Here is a 21,697-nt window from a genome sequence, read left to right on the forward strand (position 1 = left end):
GGGAGAATTTCTGTACTCCGAGGGGCTGGCACACATGCTAGCTAATATCTCTATTTTTTTTTTTTTTTTTTTTTCATGAAGTTTCTTTTGTTTGTGTAACCATATATAGTTTGAATATTGTTCAAACATCCTGCAATTCAAGAGCATTCACCTAAATTTTTCCTACAAAGTAATGGTTAGTCATTTGAAAAAAAGGAGAGTTCAATTCATGAGAACTCAAAGAATCGTTAGTAGATGAGGAAAGAACTCAAAGACCTGATTTCTTTGAAATTCAAATTAGACACGTACATGATATATCAAGCTGGCCATGAACACAGATATCATGTATAAAACAAAGTATATATCATCCATGATATCAACTAATTTCTAAATAACAACTTTAGAATGGTTCGCGGGGTGTGCATCCGGCGGCAGGCACGTGTAGCCCTCCATTGCTTGCGGCATGCACTTGCCCGATTGCAGGTCAAAGACCGTGCAAGGCAGCTCCTCAACGGTGATCAGGAGCTATCGCGATTACTAATTAGTGCAATTTTCCATTTCATTCATTCGTCAGCAAGCAAAACTTTATGTATGCTTCTAAATTTACAAGGAAAAGGAAATACAAGATAATTAGGGTTAGTTCCTTTCCTGGGGAAAAATACTGTACAAAGGCAAATTCATGCATAAGCATATGGGAAATGGCCTGCCCACACAATCCGATAATGCAGAGTACATGCAGAGCATTAAAAATACCGGGTCGTTCCACACTTTCAATGGTGCCCCTTCCTGAGTGCTGAAAAAAAGCCTCCAGGTGCTTTAATATCCCTGCTGCTACTGTATACTCCCTCCTTCCGAACCTGCTTTTAAGACCCCATTGCCATTGGTGAGAAACTGATTACCTTTTAAGACTTTATTACACTATATTTTACCTCATCAGATATTTGCTGAAGGATTTCTAGAATTTCAAAGAAATCAGGTCTTTGAGTTGCATCTTGCTGCCAGCACCTCTCACACAGCTCAGCAAGTCTTGGGCGAGTGTTTTTTGGGATTGAAGGCCGTAAACCCTGAAAGCCATGTTAATTAAAGAGACCTATTAAATATATAACAAAAATTTCTTTACGGTAGACCTTATGTGAAATCTAAAGAGTGAATACCTTTTGCACCACACCAACAGCTGCTTGCAATGGGGTTAATTGGGAATAGGGGAGCTGGTAATAGAACATACAGACCGTTTACATTGGATTACAAATGCCATCATTAACTAATGTAAAAGAACCGATAAAGGAAGTTACAAATAGAAAAAATTCCTTTTTTTGTTCAAAAGACTATAAGACTTACTTCTCCAGTTAGAAGCTCCCAAAGTACAATTCCAAAGCTGAAGACGTCTGCCTTGTGATCGTATGCTCTATGTTCAATGACCTTCACTCACTCATAAAGATCACTGTAAGAAAATGCTAGGAGATGCAGGAAGCATAAACACTTCCTCTGTAAAGTGTAAGCTACTAACAAAACTACATTATCAAAACAAAGATTGAACCTCATTATGGGGTTATGCAACGATAAATGGCTGGGAACATATTCTACACATGGAAACTGTTGGTGACAATATAAATCCATGAGCAAGAGAAGTATCCAAAAAGAAAGGATGCCAGAGACAAAAATCTTGCATCATGCAGTAATGTAAAAAATACAAACAAAAAAATAAGGTAATGCTCGGAACGATACATACCTCAGGAGACATCCAACGATACGTTCCAGTTTCTGCTGTCATCACTCCAGATTGAGCCTTCACTCTGGCAACCCCAAAATCAGCAACCTTAACGACCTGTTCAGAAGTGTCTAGGATTTTAGAACAATTAAAACAAGCATCCTACTACACATTTTCCTTTAACCTTTATTTTTTTCACTCCACCGTTTGAAAGAAAATCATGGGAGTAAAAATGGCATTCAAATGAATGAGAAAGTATCACAACTCACAAGGGATTAAAAAATGGAAACAATTGAGTATAATAACCACATAAGGTGAGAGAAATAAATAAACGAGCTTGATAGATATTAAAAAAAAGTGCGGTCTGACAGAATGGGTCAACCTCTTGCAGATTCATGAAATACTCTTACTTCGTTTTCATCCATCAGAAGATTGGCAGTCTTGAGGTCCCGGTGGATTATATTATTTTGGTGCAAATAATTCATTCCCTTGGAAATATCAATTGCTACTTTGAGTAGAGATGGAAGCTTAAATACACCCCTCTGTTTATGCAGAAAGTCATAGACACTTCCTCGTGACATAAATTCTGATAAAGCACAAACATAAGCATTCAAAACTGATATCAATAAGTTGCGTGAAACATCCTACAAAAATAACAATAAAAAAAATTGATAAATCTTTTTTTGATAAGTAAAAAAATTTAAAAATCTTACAAAAAGAAAAGGTAGTTGCTGTATTCAGTTTCAAAAAGAGAGGGAGAAGCAAATAATAGCATCAACTGTGAGATCTAGAGGTAACAAATAAGAATCTTGAGTACAGAGTATCATTGTCATTAAAGATTCCCGTGTATTTACCAGTCACAATGCATAGGTTTGGAGGTTGCGTACATGCGCCTATGAATTGCACAACATTCTTGTGACGGACTTTCCTGCATACCAAGATAAGTCATTACAAGAAAAGGAGGACCATCAAGAGAGACAAATGCAGAGACCAGAAGACTCCCTCAAAAACAGACAGGCATGCCAAATACAACTGAAATGGAACCATGCAGATATAAAGTAGCATCATTCAAAGGCAAGGTGCCGATGGGCCGTTATATATAACACATTTGCCTCATGTTGAAATGACATTCTAGTTAATATATATATATATATATATAGAGAGAGAGAGAGAGAGAGGGTGGGGGGAGTGAGAAATCTTAAAGGAGGCATTGATGGCATCCTAAAGCTTAAAGAACAATGTTTGGAAAGGACATGTGGTTCCACAAAAAATCATAGGCAGGTATTGAAACCAACCTCATTATATAGACTTCCTGGGAAAACTCTCGAAGCATCTCCCGGTTGACACGCTCAGTTTTGAGAACTTTGATAGCCACTTCCTGACTAAAATATGTGCCTTTATACCTGAAGAAATTTTTTAAGAGTGGAAAAAAGATCAGCTGAAAACGAAAGCATAATCAGACACAGGTCTCCAAAAGACAACTTACAGATCACCAAATGACCCAGATCCAACTTTGTTTCCAGTTTTCAGCTGTCTGGCATCGATCTCCCAGACATCAGTTCCATCACTCGGTATTTCTATGCAATTAGAAGAGGTTTCAATCCTCGTCTGGTTCTCAGTAGAAACCGAATGCTCTTTGGACCAATATTGCTCCTGCAGAGTATTTAATAAATATCATATATGAGTGGTATGATTCTGGTATTGCCTGCAAAGGGTTATTACAAGAACTTAATTCTGAAGACTCATTCAACACATTGACTAATATCTACTTTGATAAGGAAAAGAAAAGATAAAATTATGAGGAATAGGTAGTTGGGGAAATATTACCTTAGACCTCAAAATTTCGTTTTCCAATGCATCCTTAAGCTCCTCAGTTTCCTATATGTAACACATGCAAATATATCAAACCATAGTGATGTTAATGAGACAAAAGTTTAGACATTCACGCCATTGTCTTTCTAAATAAAAAAGGTATGCAGGCACTCAAAACCGAGATCCTTTAGAAATACATCAAAAAATTAAGATCCTCGAAAGAAGAAACATCCTCAATATGCATTACATTACAATAATACAAAAAGGACAAACCAAAAATAACATATGTAATACGAAGAACATTTAAACAATCAAGCAAAAGAGAAAATAAATTTTGATTTTGGTTTTGATGCCCAATGAAATTATATTACCTAAAAAAAACTCCCATAAAAAATAAAAGAAAGAAATGAAAGACATCTAGAGAGAGAATCCTTCCAGGTCTGCAGAAGAGAAGCTGCCTCTTAGTGCAATTCTGATCTTATACTCCACTTCTATGAATAACATTCATATCATGTTCCCCAAAAGTAACTGTGTTAAAATTCTCTCACTTAATTTTTCGAACCAAAGCTGAAATTTAAAAGAGTAATACTCCTATCCCACATCCCACATAAAATGTGGCACTTTTCATCACACTTGGATCATCCCTTTTCTTTTAAAGAAAAATTTAAAGGATGATGGGCAATCCCACCTCATCACAGTGGAATAAAACTAGGATGAGAATGTTGTTTGTAGAATTTTCTAATTTAAAAAGATTAATAGAAAAGCGAAATGAGCGATCTGCAAGGCTCGGAAAATAAAACTCTGAAAGGGGAGTCTTAAAATTCATGTAGACTTGTCAATAAATAAAGTACAGATATATTAAATGAAAATGATTTTTTGTTTTTAATTTGAGAAATGCCAAGAAACACAATTAAGTATTTTTTTGAGGTAAACAAAAATTTTATTAATAAGGCAAGGCATGGCCTCCGTGCACAAGTTGTACACAAGAGAAACACTAGCTAACACAATTAAATATCTACAAATATAAACAAGGGAAAAAATGTATCTTCAAATGCAAAAGGGAAAAAAGTATGCTGGGTAAGGATTTACATGCAAGCCATGTAAATCTTGAATGAAAAATAAAGTTCAGTGATGGGCAATTATATATTACTCAACAGAACAGAGGAACATACTATGCAGGAATGATATTCCCAAAAGAAAAGTACAAGATCATACCTCAAAAGGCCAACCATCAACGACAAAGACATCCAGAGAGAACCCATCCAAGGTCGAAAATGCATGAGCTTCTCGAATGTTCAGTCCAATCTCAGAGAGTAACAAAGTCAACTGGCAAATAGATCGGCATTACTGTTAATTAGTAGAAAGAGAGGGAGAGAGAATATCATACAACCATTTTATCCAGCAATAACATCAAACCACACAATGGTATATTCCATGCATGTGGATTGGTACCTGATTTAGGAGTTTGGGCTTGTCAACTGTTGAAAACGTAATCTCGTGCATAGGCCTACAAGATTAGTAACTGTTGAATAAAACTGTGCAGCTGAGGAAAATAGAATAAAACTGTGTAGAACTGAACAGAAAGACATTAATCAACAGCAATCAATTATTAAAAAGATTGTATTCATGGCGTATAACATCAAACTGCTCACTTCCTATTATACTCACCCGAGACAAGAGAAGAAAACTTGTATAGCCAATTTTCACGGGCGACCACGAAATACTACAAACTGAAAATTGGCCATGACAGAGAACCTCACCGCCAGAAGGATCTCCTCCATCCATAAAATAGTAAAAAGAGACCCCCCCCCCCAAAAGCTATAAATTGCTCACTCTCATTCACACATGCATTAGAAGATGTTATGTCTAAAATTCAAGAAAACTTTCAAGCTTGATTAAATAAATCTCAAAATGTTAGTTTGTTTATATGGAACTATATCTAGTTTAACTCACTAAAATATTTAACAGCATGAGAGGGGGGGGGAACTTTGAATCATCTCAACTGTATAACTACTCCAAATGGAGTTGAAATCTTCAATTTCTTACATAGGAAAGGATGGCGTGACACTCATGGCACTGTCTCCATCTTCAACATGACCTCTACTGGCTTGAAGGGAAAGTGCTTCAAGATTCGGAGATGAACCAAAGGTAGGTGGTGGATGGATCCTGGGAAAATAGGGGGGAATGGCAACATGACTTGATGAATATCTCAAATAAGATTACAAATACATATAGAAGAACCCAAAAATAACTATTTACATGTTACTGAGCATTGAATAATAATGTAGAGTACAACTATACAGGTAAACATGTAATGATCCATACCCCTGTTTGCTAAAGTTATTATAAGAACTCTGTGCATCTTCTTTCATTGAAGAATCTGAATGCACGGAATCAATGGAATTTCCACTTGCAATGGGATAAACCTGCATTGAAGTACATATTCATAGAGAATAATTAGGTATGCATTTTTGTTCCAAACTAATTGGACTGGTTAAAAGGAAGTGTTAACCTCCAAGAAGTTTTCTTTTCTTTTTTTCTCCTCTATGTTTTTCCCAGAACGCCTCAAAGATCTCATAAGATTATTTGGGTTTGAGTCACATCGCGATCACCATTTATTACTTCTTTAATATTTATTATAAAAAAAAAGATCTCAGAAGATTATGGGCCAAGTTTAAGGCAACATCAAGGCTCGTAATAGAATGAGCTTCAAGTGGAATACCTAAAGGAAATAATTTCTACTAGGAAAAAAAAAAAGATGTAGAATCAGACAAGTTAAGATCATTTTTTGCAAGCTCAGAACTTTTTTTTTTTTTTTTAAAGTTCCACGATAAAAACTAACATAGTAGGATTTATCTTCCAGACATGTAACATCATTTTAGACTCGGGAAAAGAGATCTAATTGATTGCGGGGGAAGTGGAAATAGATTTTCCTTCTCTTCATTCCAAAATTGAGTTACGAGAAAATAAATTGTAACAGGCACAATTTATGGTTGTTTCTAGACCAACTTCTTAAAAGAAAGACAGCAACATAGTTAAAAAAGTCTAGATAAATGAAAATATATACCTGCACCAGACGAACGTCAAATGCTGGTCGATTATCAGGATCTTCTGCCAATTGCAGTAGTCTTTTATGAGTCAGCACATCCTCTGCCCTCTCCGCATTCACATCCAATGCATAACTATGGGGTCAACAATTAGGTAGCTCTAAAAAGTTAGCTCTAAAAACACATTGTGATTAAGTAACAAAGTTTCATACCTCGAAAATGATGGTTTCAGAAACTAATAGCCCTAATGCTCTCTTTGGTATCATAAAAAAGTTGAGAACGAAAGAATATGAAGAACTAAAATGAAATATCAAATAAGTAACGATGAAACGCATCCAAAAATGAGTGTTTGGTTGCCTGTTTCTCTACTCTTTTACTAACCGATAATACGCTCACAACAAATTTCACAAAAAGAAAATATACATGGGCAAACAAAGAATACGATACTTATTCAAGAGAAAAAAAGTAACTAGGAAACTCATTTCAGAAGTACGATCCTAATTATAATTTCTTTACCATTATTCTTGTAAAAAAAATATATATATATATTATATTTACCCTTTCCTATTGTTTCTCAGCAACAAGCGAGCAATATAAACAAATAAATGAAATTAAACAAACAAAAACTCATTACAAGCAAAGTAAAAAAAACTAGGGCAATGGAGACATATACCGAGCAGGGAGACGATTGAAATGGAGCCAGAGCTGATCTTCGAAGCCGACAAGGTTGGCCTCCTGACAATTCGAGTCCTGGATTCTACGAAGCACATCTTTGTACACCTCCATTTTATGCCTTTGCTGGGGAGGAGGGTGCGACTGCGCGGGTCGACTACCGCAGCTCTCGCTGTCTTCCTCGATCGCCATTACAAGAAGAAAAACCACCAAAATCAAAAGACACCAAAGAAAGCGAGTGATGTAGATTTACACGGAGAGTGAGAGACTAAGATGAATAAATAGTGAAGAAGAAGAATCAAGGAGGATCGAGCATGGAAGATTTATGGAATTTTCAGAGCGAAAGAGAGAGAGAGAGGAAAGAAGTTTTGAGAGATTCTTTTTTAGTTTGTTTGTCTTCAGTATAGACTCTCTCTATCTCTCTTTCTCGCTCATTTAAGAGCTGTCCACCTCAGCACCTGGGCCATGAAGTCGAGAAGATGCTGACTCAGCTACGATTATCATAAAAGCCATTTTGACCTTTCCTAAAGTTACAGCGGCGACAGTTCTATTTTCTAGGCTCGTTTGGGCAAAAAACGATTTTATCTAATATAATATCAAATCATCTCATTGTTAATATGGTAAATTATAAAATTATTTTTAATATAAAATATATATATCATATCAATTTATATATTTAATAAAACTTCAGTTGTTATGTCGAAACTTTGTCGACACAATAAGTTCAGAAAAGAATGCTAGATTTATTTATCTACGGTTTGGATTAGTACGATAGCTCAGATAACTTGATAAGGTCGAAGAAAGTAATGACAGCAATCCATAGTGATAGGAGTATTTATGTAATTCTGTAAACATGTCTATTTAAAAGATTATTGTGGGTTTGTTCTAAATTCAAGCTATATTTTCTAAAGGTGCTCATGATGAAATGAATCAAATGATTACATCCACGATTCTCATGGTTTTGAATACGTAGGAGACCATGACAGTAAAAGTTGGTTAAGAAAGCACTTCAAAAGAAATTATTTAACAGATACCGGTATATACTGCAAAATTATAGGGGTGCCATTGATTAATAAAATAAAGTTTTGAAATGATTAATATTAGGTATAATTTTCAAATAGATAAATTATATATAAATTTTTTTGTAAAAAAGTAAATTCTGTTAATAAATAATAATTTTTTTATTTATATTTTTTTAAAATACGATCTACTTTTTTATAAAAATTTATATAAAATTTATCTATTTAAAAATTGAAACTCCACCAATCTTTTTTATCCTCCGCTATCTCAATTTAATTAAGGACTAATATACTGTTTCAGGTCTTCAATGAAGGAACTGAATAAAAGCTTTTTATTAAAAAAAGTATTGGTTTTGAAAATTTTGACAGCCTCGTTCCAAATGGCCTCCTGCTGGTATAGGGCCAGGTGTTAGAGATCTCACAACAAGAGTGTCTTTGAATTGGGATTGTTGTTTGGATTTCTGCGGTAAAACATGCACATAGATCGTGTGTGTGTGTTTTTTCCAAGTAGAACATAGGCTGTGATTTCGTTTGTTTTTATATATTTGATGAATTGAGATTAAAATTAAAAGTTAAATAAAATATTATTAAAATATATTTTTTTAATATTATTTTTATTTTAAAATTTTTAAAAATTGAATTATTTATTTTGTTTTATATAAAAATTTAAAAGAATTATAATGATTTGATGAAATGAGATTAGATGAGTTGTAAAAACAAACCAGACCTGTGTTTAAAGTTGAAAAGATTTAGATAGTGAATTGAGATAAGATGAGATGAAAGTTGAATATAATATTATTAGAATATTATTTTTATTTTAAAATTTTAAAAAAATAAATTTTTTATTTTATTTTATTTAGAAGTTTAAAAAAATTATAATAATTATATGAATTAAGAAATTCTCTCAATCCAAATAATCCTTATACAAGAGTTTAAAAAAATAATAATAGCCTTATAATCCAACTATAATTTATTTATAATTTATTATTAAAATAATTTTTTAAAAAATTTTAAATACATCAAATCAAAATTAAAATTAAAATAAATATTTAAAAAAATACTATTTTTTTTAGAAAATTGTTGAAAATTTGATTTTCCTTTTCACTTTTGATTTCTTTTGATTTTAAGAAGTAAAAAGGAAAAGGTGGAATTCTGGTCCTGTCGACCGTCCAGCGTTGGTGGCGCATTATCGTGTTAGCGGAACCACCACTTCACATGCATGAACACAATCCTTCCAAGTGCCCCATTAACTTCCAAGCACTGCGGCTGAGCGAATCTCATACCTTAGATGCCCTCTCTTTCTGCGTCCACGAAAACGTCGTCTAGTGAAATTTTTAGTTTTCTTTGATACCAATTAGTTCACTCACAGCTACAACCTGAGTTAGTGCAAGGCGGAGATAGTTCATTTTCTTTAGCTTTTAATTCCTCGTTTTGGTTTCCGGCTATGGCTTCTTGGATTCTTTTTCCGGCGACTTCTGTCACTGGTACCCGTTGTGATACGGCAGGATTCTTATTCTGGGGTAGGCGTTCGGTGGCTCAGGCAAAGAGCCAGAGGGCCTCGGTTCGCTGCTCTTTAGACTCTTTGGACACCAAAGTTTCTGACATGAGTATTAATGGTAAGTGTTCATTTTTTTCTTCAATTGGTCGTTGTTTTATCTTAAAATTTTCGCTTTTTATTTCGGGATATTTAGTATTTTGTGGTTTGGTGAGGAAATTTTGGTCTGGATTGACGGGTTGAGTGAGTTCTCAGAGAGTTTGAGGGGTTTGATGGTACTTTTTCTGAGAATTCGATAGATTATGTGCGGAGCTTTAGAAATGGATTTTTTTTTTTTTTTTGAGGTGGAGAGCGGGGAGGTGTTTTTTGTGTGATTAGAATTCTGCAGTGCAATTGGATGACGTTTTGGAGTAGTTTTTTAGCATTGGGTGTTCGTTTATCTGAAAATTTGCTTGCTAAGTAGGTAGGCTCTTTCATAGTTTGAATGGAAATACACTATCCTTTCTGGACTACCAATTTTTTTCTTCCCATTCCTAAACGGTTGAATCTTTCAAACTTCACTCGTACTGTTCACTTGCGAATGGCCTCTCTTATATCCGATGAGTGGCATTCTTTTTGTGGCGGAGGTATTGAGATCAAATCCTAGGACGTGCATGAGTTTGTGCAGTTGTGAAAATTCTTCAGACAAATGGATTCTTCTCCATCTTTTAATGTTATTTAGAGGAAAAGCTAATCAAATGTGCTGAAATAGCTCGCTAATATTTTGTAACTATGGACACAAAGATGGTGGAACATAGAATTGATTCATTTTGATTAAAGCTATCCAATTAGGCAAGTGTATCAATGCAATATAGTAATAAAGACTGCATTTTTGTTTAACATTACCATCAGATGAAAAAGTTTTCTTTTTTAATTTTATTATGTAACCAAAATATTCAAAATCTTATGGCTAATGGTAAAACAGTTAGTAGTTCTAGTTGCCATCTTTGGACATTGGTGTATTTAAACGAGTACTTTATTTGGCAGCTCCAAAAGGGTTGTTTCCACCAGAACCTGAACATTATCGGGGACCTAAGCTTAAAGTTGCTATTATTGGAGCTGGACTAGCAGGCATGTCGACAGCAGTTGAACTTTTGGATCAAGGGCATGAGGTTTGGCTCATTGTTCTCTTGCTCTAGGATTATAGCTTCTGTGATTTTTTAATAGATTTTCATCATGACTAAATTAGTAACATTCCTGCTTTTGTTGTTTCAGGTGGATATATATGAGTCAAGGTCTTTTATTGGTGGAAAAGTAGGATCTTTTGTGGACAAACGTGGGAACCACATTGAAATGGGATTGCATGTTTTCTTTGGCTGCTACAATAATCTTTTCCGATTGATGAAAAAGGTGAACATAACTTGAATGGTTATAGTAATATGACATCTTATGGTTAGTATGATGATAACTTGTAAATGGTACCTTCTATGTGATTCTGAATGGATAGAACTCTAATAATTGAAAATTGGATCGAGTTGACACCATGACCAGTTTTTGACCTTATTAATATGATGCTCTAAAATGACATTGAGCAAGATATCTTAACTCAATTTTGTGGTAAGAGTATCATACCTTCGTTACTGTATTATCAATTTTGTTAAAGGGAAAATTTTCAAAATTGTTTGCTTGTGTATGGATAAAATATAATATCAATTGCTTGTAAACAAAATATTAATTCATGGGCTGCATCAATTACTATGTTCACATGATTCCGTAGTTGTGTTGATTTAACATAAAGTTGTTCTGTTGCAACATTGAATCGTGTTTTATTCTCTGAATGTAAATAACACTCTATCTATCTAGGAAACAAGTTGTAAGCTGTTTTAAGATCTGATGGCTGATTCAAATTTGTGCCTGCTCTGCACTTCCCCCCCCCCCCCCGCCCCAAAAAAAAAAAAGTACCAATCATCTTTCTGGAATCAATATCTTGTAAAGTATCCTAATAATTTGAAATTATTGCCATGTCTCATCTTGATGAAAAGGGCTCCTAAATATGTGGTCTCTAATAATTTTCTTATCTCTGCTTGAACACAGGTGGGTGCTGATAAAAATCTACTTGTGAAGGACCACACTCACACTTTTGTAAACAAGGAGGGTCAAATTGGTGGTATGGTTTAGTGATTGGTCTCAAACTAAATTTTACCATATAATTAGAATGTTTAACAGTTTCATTTTACCCAATTGCTTTTGGTTACAATCAGTCTTGTAAGTTCTGTCTCACACACAAATAATTTGTACTGAAATATGTTGCTAATAATTTGACTTTCAACTGCAGAACTTGATTTTAGATTTCCTATCGGAGCACCATTACATGGGATTCGCGCATTTTTATCTACAAATCAACTTCAGGTAGTGCTTACTGTGCCGTTGGTACTGCCTTTTACAGCTACAGTTTCATACTGTGGCCAACTATTATCATTCACAGACACAGTTTCTAGTTCTAGATATATTTCATTGGGGGGCAGTCTGTCGAACTTAATTTTGGCATTCTGTGGGGCATTGAAAAGAAAAAGGAGGAAAATATGTGGATGTTATGATCTACTTATTAACAGACCTCCTTCTGCAATGCTGGAAAAGTTGAAGAAGCTTCTTGCTGCTTTGGAATTTGTTACTGATCTATGTTTTGGATATTGAAAAATTGCAGACTTATGATAAAGCAAGAAATGCTTTGGCTCTTGCCCTAAGTCCAGTCGTGAGAGCTCTTGTTGATCCAGATGGTGCAATGAGGGACATACGGAATTTGGACGGTGTGAGTGATGTTTTATTAACTAGTTGATTCTGAAAAGTTGCTTCTTTTTTCTTTTCTTTTTTTCTGTTTTATTAACTAATGGGCACCCTAGGTCAAACTACACATTCTCCAACAAGACACATCTGTGGAGCAGCAATATCCTTTACATCTTTCTGTAAAATTTGACTATCATTCTTGGGAGATCTGAAAACTATGTTGCCAGGAGAGAAGTTGTCAGTTCTCATGAAGACTTCTTTTTTTTGGGGGGGAAGGGGGGTGTTTCTCCCCTACCTTTTTGTAGTATTTTCTGTTTGGGTTTTTTAAGGGGGGATCTTTATCATTTTCACACTTTGTTTATATACTTTTTATGTTTAATATGATTCTAATATGTTGAACCTTTGATATATTTTTAACAGATCAGCTTCTCTGATTGGTTCCTGTCCAAAGGTGGCACACGCATGAGTATTCAGAGAATGTGGGATCCTGTTGCCTATGCCCTTGGGTTTATTGATTGTGATAATATCAGTGCTCGTTGCATGCTAACCATATTCTCGTTGTTTGCCACTAAGACGGAAGCTTCCCTACTACGCATGCTCAAGGGTTCACCAGATGTTTACTTGAGTGGGCCTATCAGAAAGTATATCACGGACAAAGGGGGCAGGTATTATTCATGGAGGATGAGAACTTTACATGACTTTGATGGAATTATGATTCATTAATTACTCTTTTATCCCTCCTCAATTAGGATCCTCCACTTTTTTTAGTGTATCATGGTGCTGCACTATTGTTTTATTAAATGGTTCAGATTTTGTCACCTCAGTATACAACTTAATAAAATACAATAATCATGTCATGAGTAAATAAGGTACAATAAATTAAGGAAAATCAACTATTTTAGAACTACTATCCTAACAAATCTGGAGGATCTTAATCTGTTTTATCCTATGGTAGTGATTTCTTCCTCTCCTCCTATGCTAGAACAGGTTCCATCTTAGGTGGGGTTGTAGACAGATACTATATGATAAATCTGCCGATGGAGACACATATGTTACAGGACTTGCTATGTCTAAGGTGATTTGCTTCACATTTCACTGCTTTAAAAATCTTAAAGAAGCTTTCATATTATTCATACATTTTGACATTACTAAAATTGAGCTACTTGGGGTTGAAATATTTAAGTTTATTCAACTATTTATGAATCCAGTATTTCTATACTGGCGCTGAGTTGCATCCATATCCAGTTAGGATTTTTATCTGTGAGGGGTGTAAATCAGAATGCTGAATTCTTCTTCAAGGGTTAATGCCTATATTTGCTTTTATCACAGGCTACCAATAAGCAAACTGTGAAGGCTGATGCATATGTTGCAGGTTTGTGGTTTGCTCTTCCTTCAGGCCTATGTGTAACTTTATGTTTATTTATTTATGCCAGGTGAATATTATGTAATGCCTAGGTCTATTCTTTTGATGGCAGCATGTGATGTCCCTGGAATCAAAAGATTACTTCCAACCCAGTGGAGGGAATCGGAGTTTTTCAATAATATTTATGAGCTAGTTGGAGTGCCTGTTGTCACAGTGCAACTAAGATACAGTGGTTGGGTCACAGAATTGCAGGATTTAGAACGGTCGAGGTAATTATCTCATCTATATTTTGTTATTGGCGTGGAAAAGTTAGATGGTATTGCTATGTGGGCCAAAGTCAATTCTGTTTCTGTTTCACATCTGCAAGCTCATTGCTTTGGTGGTTTATTTCCTTGTGAAACATTACTTTCTGACTTGTAGGCAATTGAGGCAAGCTGCGGGGTTAGATAACCTTCTTTATACTCCAGACGCAGATTTCTCATGCTTTGCAGACCTAGCACTTACATCTCCAGAAGATTACTACATTGAGGGACAAGGTTCATTACTCCAGTAAGGAAAATATTCTTATTGCAATCATTTTGTGCATGGCATTGCAGCAATGTTGATCTGCTAGCACATGTTTATAGTCACTAGGGATGTAGTAACTCGGGATCATTACTTATTATTTGAAGTTCTAAGTGGCATAGTATTCGGACAATCAGGTTTTGCTTGTATCTGATACTGTGAGGTGGTGTGTATGTCTATTCATTCTTTGCACCAAAATGGTGAACATTCTGTGTGCTGATGTAGACCCTCCTACCTCTACCATTGTCAACTGATTCTGCTACCACAACGTGTTGTTTATGGCTCGTAGGTCTCTGCAAAATTAGGAGTTTCAATACAACTACCAAATGTTAAAAATAAAAGAAACTTTTGGGTAAAGGTAATAGAGGAAAAGAATCACTACTAAACGGGCCCAAAAATGTATGTGTTGTTTGGCTTGCCTGCCACTTGGTGTTTTCACCTTCATCAGATTTCTATGCTTCAGACATAGTGCACTGATCTGTATGTATCATACCTCTTCATTTGTTTCAGTGTTATAATGCTAAAATCTATTATACTTGCACAAAATTATATATAAATGTTTTATTTGGAGATGGCTAAATACTTGCAGTAAGAACTTGGAATTTTGTGAGCCCTGATATTAAGTTGTTTTATTCTCACGTTTTTATTTATCCATTAATCTTTTGTTTCATATTCATCTAGCAAGTCAAAAGAGTGATTCTTCTCCTGCAGATGTGTTTTGACCCCGGGTGACCCATACATGCCCTTGCCGAATGAGGAAATCATAGCAAGAGTGGCGAAGCAGGTTAGTACCTTCATTCATGTTTCTCAAATAAATTGCACTAAAAAGAAACCTGAGAGCTGATTGCTTTGATTTGTTATTTCTGCAGTCCAATTTTCATTTTTGGGAATTTGTTTTTAGTTCATTAAATAATTTTCTTGAATAGAAGCAGATGGTTACAACTTTAGTATGAAGGATATAATATAAAAGGTCCGCTGAGAGAAAAAGCTTATACATTACTTAAAAATAAATAAATTAAAAAAATAAAAAATAAATAAAAGAGAGAGAGCAAGCTTCGAAATTTCGATATTTCAATACATTACTGGTCAAAAGCCCTGTCAGAAGAGTTTTTTGTATCGTCTTATGAGTTAGATTGAATGCATAAAAAAAAGCCTCATAATTTCCTCAAGGTTGTTTTCGTTATCAGGTTTTGGCTTTATTCCCATCATCTCAAGGTTTGGAAGTTACTTGGTCATCTGTTGTCAAAATTGGGCAATCTTTATATCGTGAGGCACCTGGTAAAGATCCATTTAGACCTGATCAGAAGACACCAGTAAAAAATTTCTTCCTTGCTGGCTCATATACAAAACAGGTGACGTTACCACCACTGAATCACTCACATATAATGCTTGGTTGTTACATGCATATAACTTAAGAACATTTGTGCTAGCATCTCCTCCAGAAAAAGATTATAATCTGAAATATCTAATGATGTATTTGAGTAGAGCATGGTCATACAAAATGCTATTTTATTAATTACTAGGATAGCAGTTTCATATTTCTACTTCTTTTGGTGGCTGATTATTTCATTGTTTGGCCTATGCAAACCCCTTTGCTTTCTCTCCATCAATTTCTTTTTGTTTAACTTATCAAATCCTTTTCCTTTGCTCTGTCCATTTCCAATCATCAAACCAAATCTCTACTCAAGAAATCAGTTTTTAGTTAGATAATTAATGCATGGATGAGATATATTTCTATGGTAATAATATATATCAGAGCCTTTGCTGCACCGGGACTTTTTATTATGTTCCTGGGTTCATATGATCTACTAAAATAACAAAGTAAAAGAAGCTCTTTTAAGCTTAACTGGAATTCTGTTTTTCCCCCGCTCCAAATGTGGCCAAACTTGATGGTTGATGAGTCATGCTGACAACATCTTGTGTGCCAATTCCTTAGCTAATATTTACTAACAGGTCCATAATATATTCTGAACAGCCCCTTAAGGAAGTGCCAGTGTGCACCTTGTGACGGCCAAAATTAGCAATTATCCATCTGTTCACCATCACGGGAACTCTCTGGTTCTTGTGGAAAAAGAAGGGACATCATAATTTAGTTACTAGTTCCAACAATCTCTTACACTAAAGCTTAATTTTTTTTATTTGAAAATAACAGATCAATAATGTTTCTATAGACCCTCGATATGTAAGTTGTTAGTTGATGAGCCCTTGTCTTATCTACAAGATATCCATGCCACATGAAGCAGCGGATTATAGCAGAAGAAAAGTGTTTGAAGAAACTAGCATAAAGTCTTGACAATTGATTGTTCTGCTTTTTCCAGGATTACATAGACAGCATGGAGGGGGCAACTTTATCTGGCAGGCAAGCGTCTGCCTTTATATGTGATGCTGGGGAAGAGTTGGTGGCATTGCGGAAGAAGCTTGCTGCTATTGAATCTCAAGAACAAACAGAAGCTGCCATTGCTGATGAGCTGAGTCTAGTCTGACGCTCTCATCTATTTTTCAAGAAATTGAGGGACTAGGTGGTGTCTTGCTTTGGAGCACGATTGTTCATTGTGTATGTAATATAAGCAAATTATGTAAAGGATGAGACATTAATACCAATAGAATTCAATCAATGCCACCCACCAGCATTCGGTTCAGTATTGTCAGTATGATTTATCGCATTTCAGTCCTTGTCGAGAGGAAATCGAGGGCTGCTCTTGATAACGAGCATGGCACACGGAGTGTATAGGCAGGCATACAATAAGTAGTTTGTTGCACTTCAGCTGAAGACTGAACTTCAAATTTTCAAATTAATATTCCAAGGTAAATTTATATTCAAATTCAAATTCATTACGTAGTGCACGCCAAATCATTTGGGAGTAATCAAAGATCATTGAGCCACCACCTTTGATGGTGTTTCTTTGAACTAGTTACTTGAATCAATGAACCATTCAACTCGCCTGCGTGCAGACCACCGAATTTTGTGAAGACATTTCGACCAACTGAAATCAAATCCCTAAACCATGAGGGATTTGACCCATTTTACAAGTGAACATACCCACTGAGACCAGAGACGAAAGAGGATACTTGTCACAGCCTGCCACAACTGCATCATTATAAATGAAAGAAACGTCTTGAGCAAAATAGCACGGGGCATACAAAATGCATACCAAAGAATGGATACGCCATTTCTCTTCCTTTCCTTTAACAGAACTCTCAAACAATGGAGTGGTGCATCTCTCACCATTCCTCCCAAAAGCCCTCCAATCCAGACCAGCTGTTACATAGGACTGCCAAACAATCTTAAAGAAAAGCACATAGTTTGATCCCCTCGATAGAGGTGAATAGACGCAACGATCAATATACTTCATGAAAGATCTACCCATTGGATCCATCATAGAAATTCACTTTAGACCATCTTCTATACAGGCTCGGGAGAGATTCTAAGCTAAAAACAACCAACTTCTTTAAACAGCTGAAGTGGCCATGAGAAGAACCCTCGGCCAGGTTCAAGAGCAGAGTGAAATAAATGCTGGAGAAGATCTTAGTTCAAAATTCACTATATCACAACCTAATCATATTCAAGTATATACCATTTCAGTAAATCCTTGTCAACTATGCAATAGAGGAAGTGATCAATATGCTTCACAACCAGCACAATATGTACATACGAGATAGAACACTTCTATTGCACATAAGAGATACTAACGCCCAAACTTGAGAATGAAAATCAACCAAAGACAATGCAGCATGATCCAAATTAGCGTGGAAGCATTAAACCACCAATCAAATGGCAGCATGCACATCTTCAACGCTTCACAAAAATCACAAAAATGAACTTCCTTTTGTGAACCTAGCAGTTTCTTATATAAAAAGAGAGCTTTGTTACAAACACAAACACGAGGTGGTTTATGATCCATACGTGTTTTATAACGAAACGACCCACGACCTGAATACCACAGGACGCAACCCATACCGGCAAAAACATCAGACGCACAAGAAAAAGAACAAGGACAACAACTGTCATTCCAAAACAGTCTGTTTTTTTTTTTTCAGGAAGACCCACTATCCAATTCCTTCTCAACAGCGGTCTTGGCAGCCGCAAGATCCTCGTCGAAGAACATATCCCACTTCCCATCCCACTTGATGAAGAACTCCGTATCTTCATAATACTTCACCCTATGCACATCCCCAGCCGGAGTAAACAGATAATCCCCGACAACCAAATCGTACTTCTCCTTTTTCGTCAAATTCCATACGCTCTTCTTCCCCTCCAACACCACCAGGTCGTGACCGAAGGTATGGTGGTGCGCAGGTTCCACGCTCCCAGCCTTGAACCTCACTATAGCAGAGGTCGGGCTCTCCCTCAAGATCTTCATCGACCCCCCCGGTATCAAGTCGATCGGGTTCAACTCTCGGTTCTTCACCAAACAACATATGGCGCAGGTTGCCGTCGAATCGGGATCGGATTGGGATTCCGATCCGATCTTGGGAATTTCGGAGAGGGAGTTGTCAAGGAAGGACTGGATATCTTCGGGCCATGGTTTGGAGCCGGAGGCGGGGCAAGGGGCCTTGAAGGGGGTGTCGAGCCAGGAATTGAGAATCTCGATAGCAGAGTCGGGGGAGGTGGACATGCCGGAGACGGCTAGGACGTTGGAGTTGTTGATGGAGCGGGCGTTGAGAGCTTCATCGGGGGTGAGGCAGGTGGCGGCGAAGACGCCGGGGAACTTGTTGGCAAAGATGGATACGCCGACTCCGGTACCGCAGGCTACGAGGCCACGGGTGTCGGAAGACTTTTCAGAGGAGACGCGGCGACCAACCTCGGCTGCGATAGAGTAGTAGGAGGAGGTGCCGAGGTCCTCGACGTCAATGTTGAGAGATCGGAGGTGGGAGACGAGGGTATCCTTGAGGGCACAGCCAAATGAGTCCGCTCCGGCAATGATTTTGTGGGGACGAGTGGAGATCTCGGTGTTGCTGGTAGCCTCGGCCATGGCGGTGGGAGACTGGAAGTGTTCCGGAGATAGATAGATAGTCAGTCAGTTGTCAGACACCACTCTGTGTTGAAGACTGGGACTTTGAGTAGAAAAGAATCTTTCCTAGGGACCAGAACAAGGTTCTAGTGTCTTCAACACAAATTCTAAGAAAATCATTTCAAAAAAATTTCTCCGTGATTTAAAAAAGAAATATTATTGATAGAAGTCACTATTTATAGCAATCATTTCAAAATCTACATCACATATTTATTAAATTTAAAATTAGAGATAAATAAGATAGATGATGAGAGAGAACAAAGATGAGATAGAGAGCAGAGATGAGAGATGAGAGAGAGAGAGCGAGCGAGAGCGGAGATGAGAGAGAGAGAGCAGAGATGAGAGAGAGCGAGCAGAGAGAGAGTAGAGATGAGAGAGAGAGAGCAGAGATGAGAGAGAGAGAGCAAGACGAGAGAGAGAGTAGAGATGAGAGAGAGAGCGAGAGCGAGACGAGAGAGAGAGAGAAAGAGCAGAGATGAGAGAGGGAGAGCGGAGATGAGAGAGAGAGCAGAGATGAGATGAGAGTGAGAGCGGAGATGATGAGAGAGAGACGGGAGAGAGACGCTGGTGAGAAAGAGATGAGAGAGAGAAGCCGCTGCGTTTGAATAAAGGAAAAAAATAAAAACAAGTGGATGAGAGGCATCCACGTAGTTTGTGCATTGTGTGCACCACTACAATAGATGCTCTCTAGCACTTCTCTTTAAAAAAAATAATGAGTTGATCTCAATTATTTATAAATAATAATAAATTAAATAGTAGATAAATTTATATAAGATTATCTAAATTAAATTTAAATTATATTTATATATTAATATGAGATTAATATTTTTTATAAAAAATTAAAAAAGATAATGAATCTCATATATAAAAATATATTAAATTAAAAAAATTAAGAATCTCATATATAAAAATATATTAAGTTAAAAAAGATTGTGAACTTATCGTTCAAGAAAGCTTTAACTTGAATTAAATTTAATAATTTGAGAGTTAAATATTTAAACATTAGATTTAATTTAAAATTTAAAATTAAATTCAACTAAATTTTACAATTAAATGCAGCAAAAACTTATCACGTTTGTATTCCGATGAATAAAAATACTAAGATATTTATAAAAGAAAAGTACAGAAATTCGACCTGAGATTGACAATTGTGGATTTTTAATTTTTTATGTTGATGAAATAATTCTAAAATCACGTTTGATTTAGCGATCTCATTGGTTAGTCAAAGTTTTAGCTAAGTTTAGGTAATATGTCACTTTTTATTTTTGACTAACTTGAACTACACATTGAAATCATCTCACATTTTATAATAATAAAATAATAATATTTTTTAAAATTTGTTATCTACTTATTTAATACATTATTTATTTTTTAAATATTATTTATTTTTATTTTCATATTTTCCAACAATCTATATATTAAAATACATAAGATTCATCTATTAACTTAAATTAACTTCATTTTCAAATACAAGATATTAAAAGATATACAAAATATATTCACAAAAGAGTGAGAAATAATATAAAATTAATTTGGCTAAATTACTGTAGCTACTATAGCTCATAATCAAATTTACATACCAATACAAGGTGGATATTAGCTAAATTTTAATTAAATTTTGAATATGACTAATCCAATGAGGATATTTTTATAGATTCGAACTTAGACTTAATTTTTTTTTCAACAATAAATAGTTATAGTTATCATTCTAAAAATGATAATAATATTTATATATAATAGAAATTAAAGAAAATCTATTCATATCATCATGAATAGATATTTGAAGATAAGACGAATATCTATTCATTTTGATCTTGAACTAACGTATCATTAATTTAACAAAGAAATAATAATTTAATAATTTAAAAAAAAAAAAGAAAAAAGAAAAAAAAGAAAAATAGAGAGAAAAAGAAGAAGGAACATCGTGATAATATTATAATAACATATAAAGATTAGGAAAATTATTAATTTATAACTGTTTTACGACTATTTCATAATTTTATATGAATTGAAGGCTAATATTTTAAAATTAAAATTAATTTTTAATAAAATTATATAATTATATAAATTAATTATAAAATGAATGGTTAAAAAGTGATAACTGTATCGAAAGATAATTACATAAGAAACAAATAAAAAATAAAAATAAAAAAATGGAAAGAAGAGGAAGGAAAGTGATGAATGTCTTTCCAAGACAACATGTCAAGACCTTCAAAGATTACACATCAAAGATAACATGTCGGACGAATAGAACTAATCATAA

General features: G+C 35.2%; 3 protein-coding genes across 4 annotated transcripts; 1 reads left to right on the forward strand and 2 right to left on the reverse strand.

The window, feature by feature from the left end:
• Window positions 1-325: 325 nt before the first annotated feature.
• LOC109009709 (serine/threonine-protein kinase STY17-like) lies at window positions 326-7,623 on the reverse strand. Of its 2 annotated transcripts, none has more exons than XM_018990302.2 (16): window positions 7,220-7,623; window positions 6,567-6,681; window positions 5,825-5,925; window positions 5,546-5,665; window positions 4,952-5,006; window positions 4,715-4,825; window positions 3,515-3,565; window positions 3,174-3,340; window positions 2,983-3,090; window positions 2,542-2,615; window positions 2,098-2,273; window positions 1,709-1,804; window positions 1,318-1,398; window positions 1,134-1,187; window positions 909-1,043; window positions 326-836 (listed from the first exon to the last, which is right to left on the reverse strand). In XM_018990302.2, the coding sequence occupies exons 1-16, from the start codon at window positions 7,408-7,410 to the stop codon at window positions 750-752; spliced, it is 1,722 nt and encodes a 573-aa protein (XP_018845847.1). In that variant the 5' UTR covers window positions 7,411-7,623; the 3' UTR covers window positions 326-749. The 2 variants fall into 2 exon arrangements, 1 of the variants encoding a protein (XP_018845847.1); XR_001999101.2 differs by lacking the exon at window positions 326-836 and adding an exon at window positions 1,517-1,572 and having other exon boundaries at window positions 981-1,043; window positions 7,220-7,607.
• A 1,774-nt stretch (window positions 7,624-9,397) lies between these two features.
• On the forward strand, window positions 9,398-17,244 carry LOC109009708 (zeta-carotene desaturase, chloroplastic/chromoplastic). Its single transcript, XM_018990301.2, has 14 exons — window positions 9,398-9,853; window positions 10,759-10,883; window positions 10,987-11,121; window positions 11,806-11,878; window positions 12,047-12,120; window positions 12,416-12,520; window positions 12,916-13,160; window positions 13,483-13,570; window positions 13,825-13,867; window positions 13,971-14,127; window positions 14,279-14,407; window positions 15,134-15,206; window positions 15,610-15,774; window positions 16,741-17,244. Exons 1-14 carry the CDS (start codon window positions 9,682-9,684, stop codon window positions 16,903-16,905), a joined length of 1,749 nt encoding a protein of 582 aa, XP_018845846.1. The 5' UTR covers window positions 9,398-9,681; the 3' UTR covers window positions 16,906-17,244.
• Window positions 17,245-18,066: 822 nt separating this feature from the next.
• On the reverse strand, window positions 18,067-19,545 carry LOC109009710 (DNA damage-repair/toleration protein DRT102-like). The gene has a single exon (XM_018990303.2). The coding sequence runs from the start codon at window positions 19,393-19,395 to the stop codon at window positions 18,457-18,459; it is 939 nt and encodes a 312-aa protein (XP_018845848.2). The 5' UTR covers window positions 19,396-19,545; the 3' UTR covers window positions 18,067-18,456.
• Between the last annotated feature and the right edge of the window lie 2,152 nt (window positions 19,546-21,697).

The sequence above is a fragment of the Juglans regia genome, chromosome 11, assembly GCF_001411555.2.
Source record: "Juglans regia cultivar Chandler chromosome 11, Walnut 2.0, whole genome shotgun sequence".
In the NCBI taxonomy this organism is placed as follows: domain Eukaryota; kingdom Viridiplantae; phylum Streptophyta; class Magnoliopsida; order Fagales; family Juglandaceae; genus Juglans; species Juglans regia.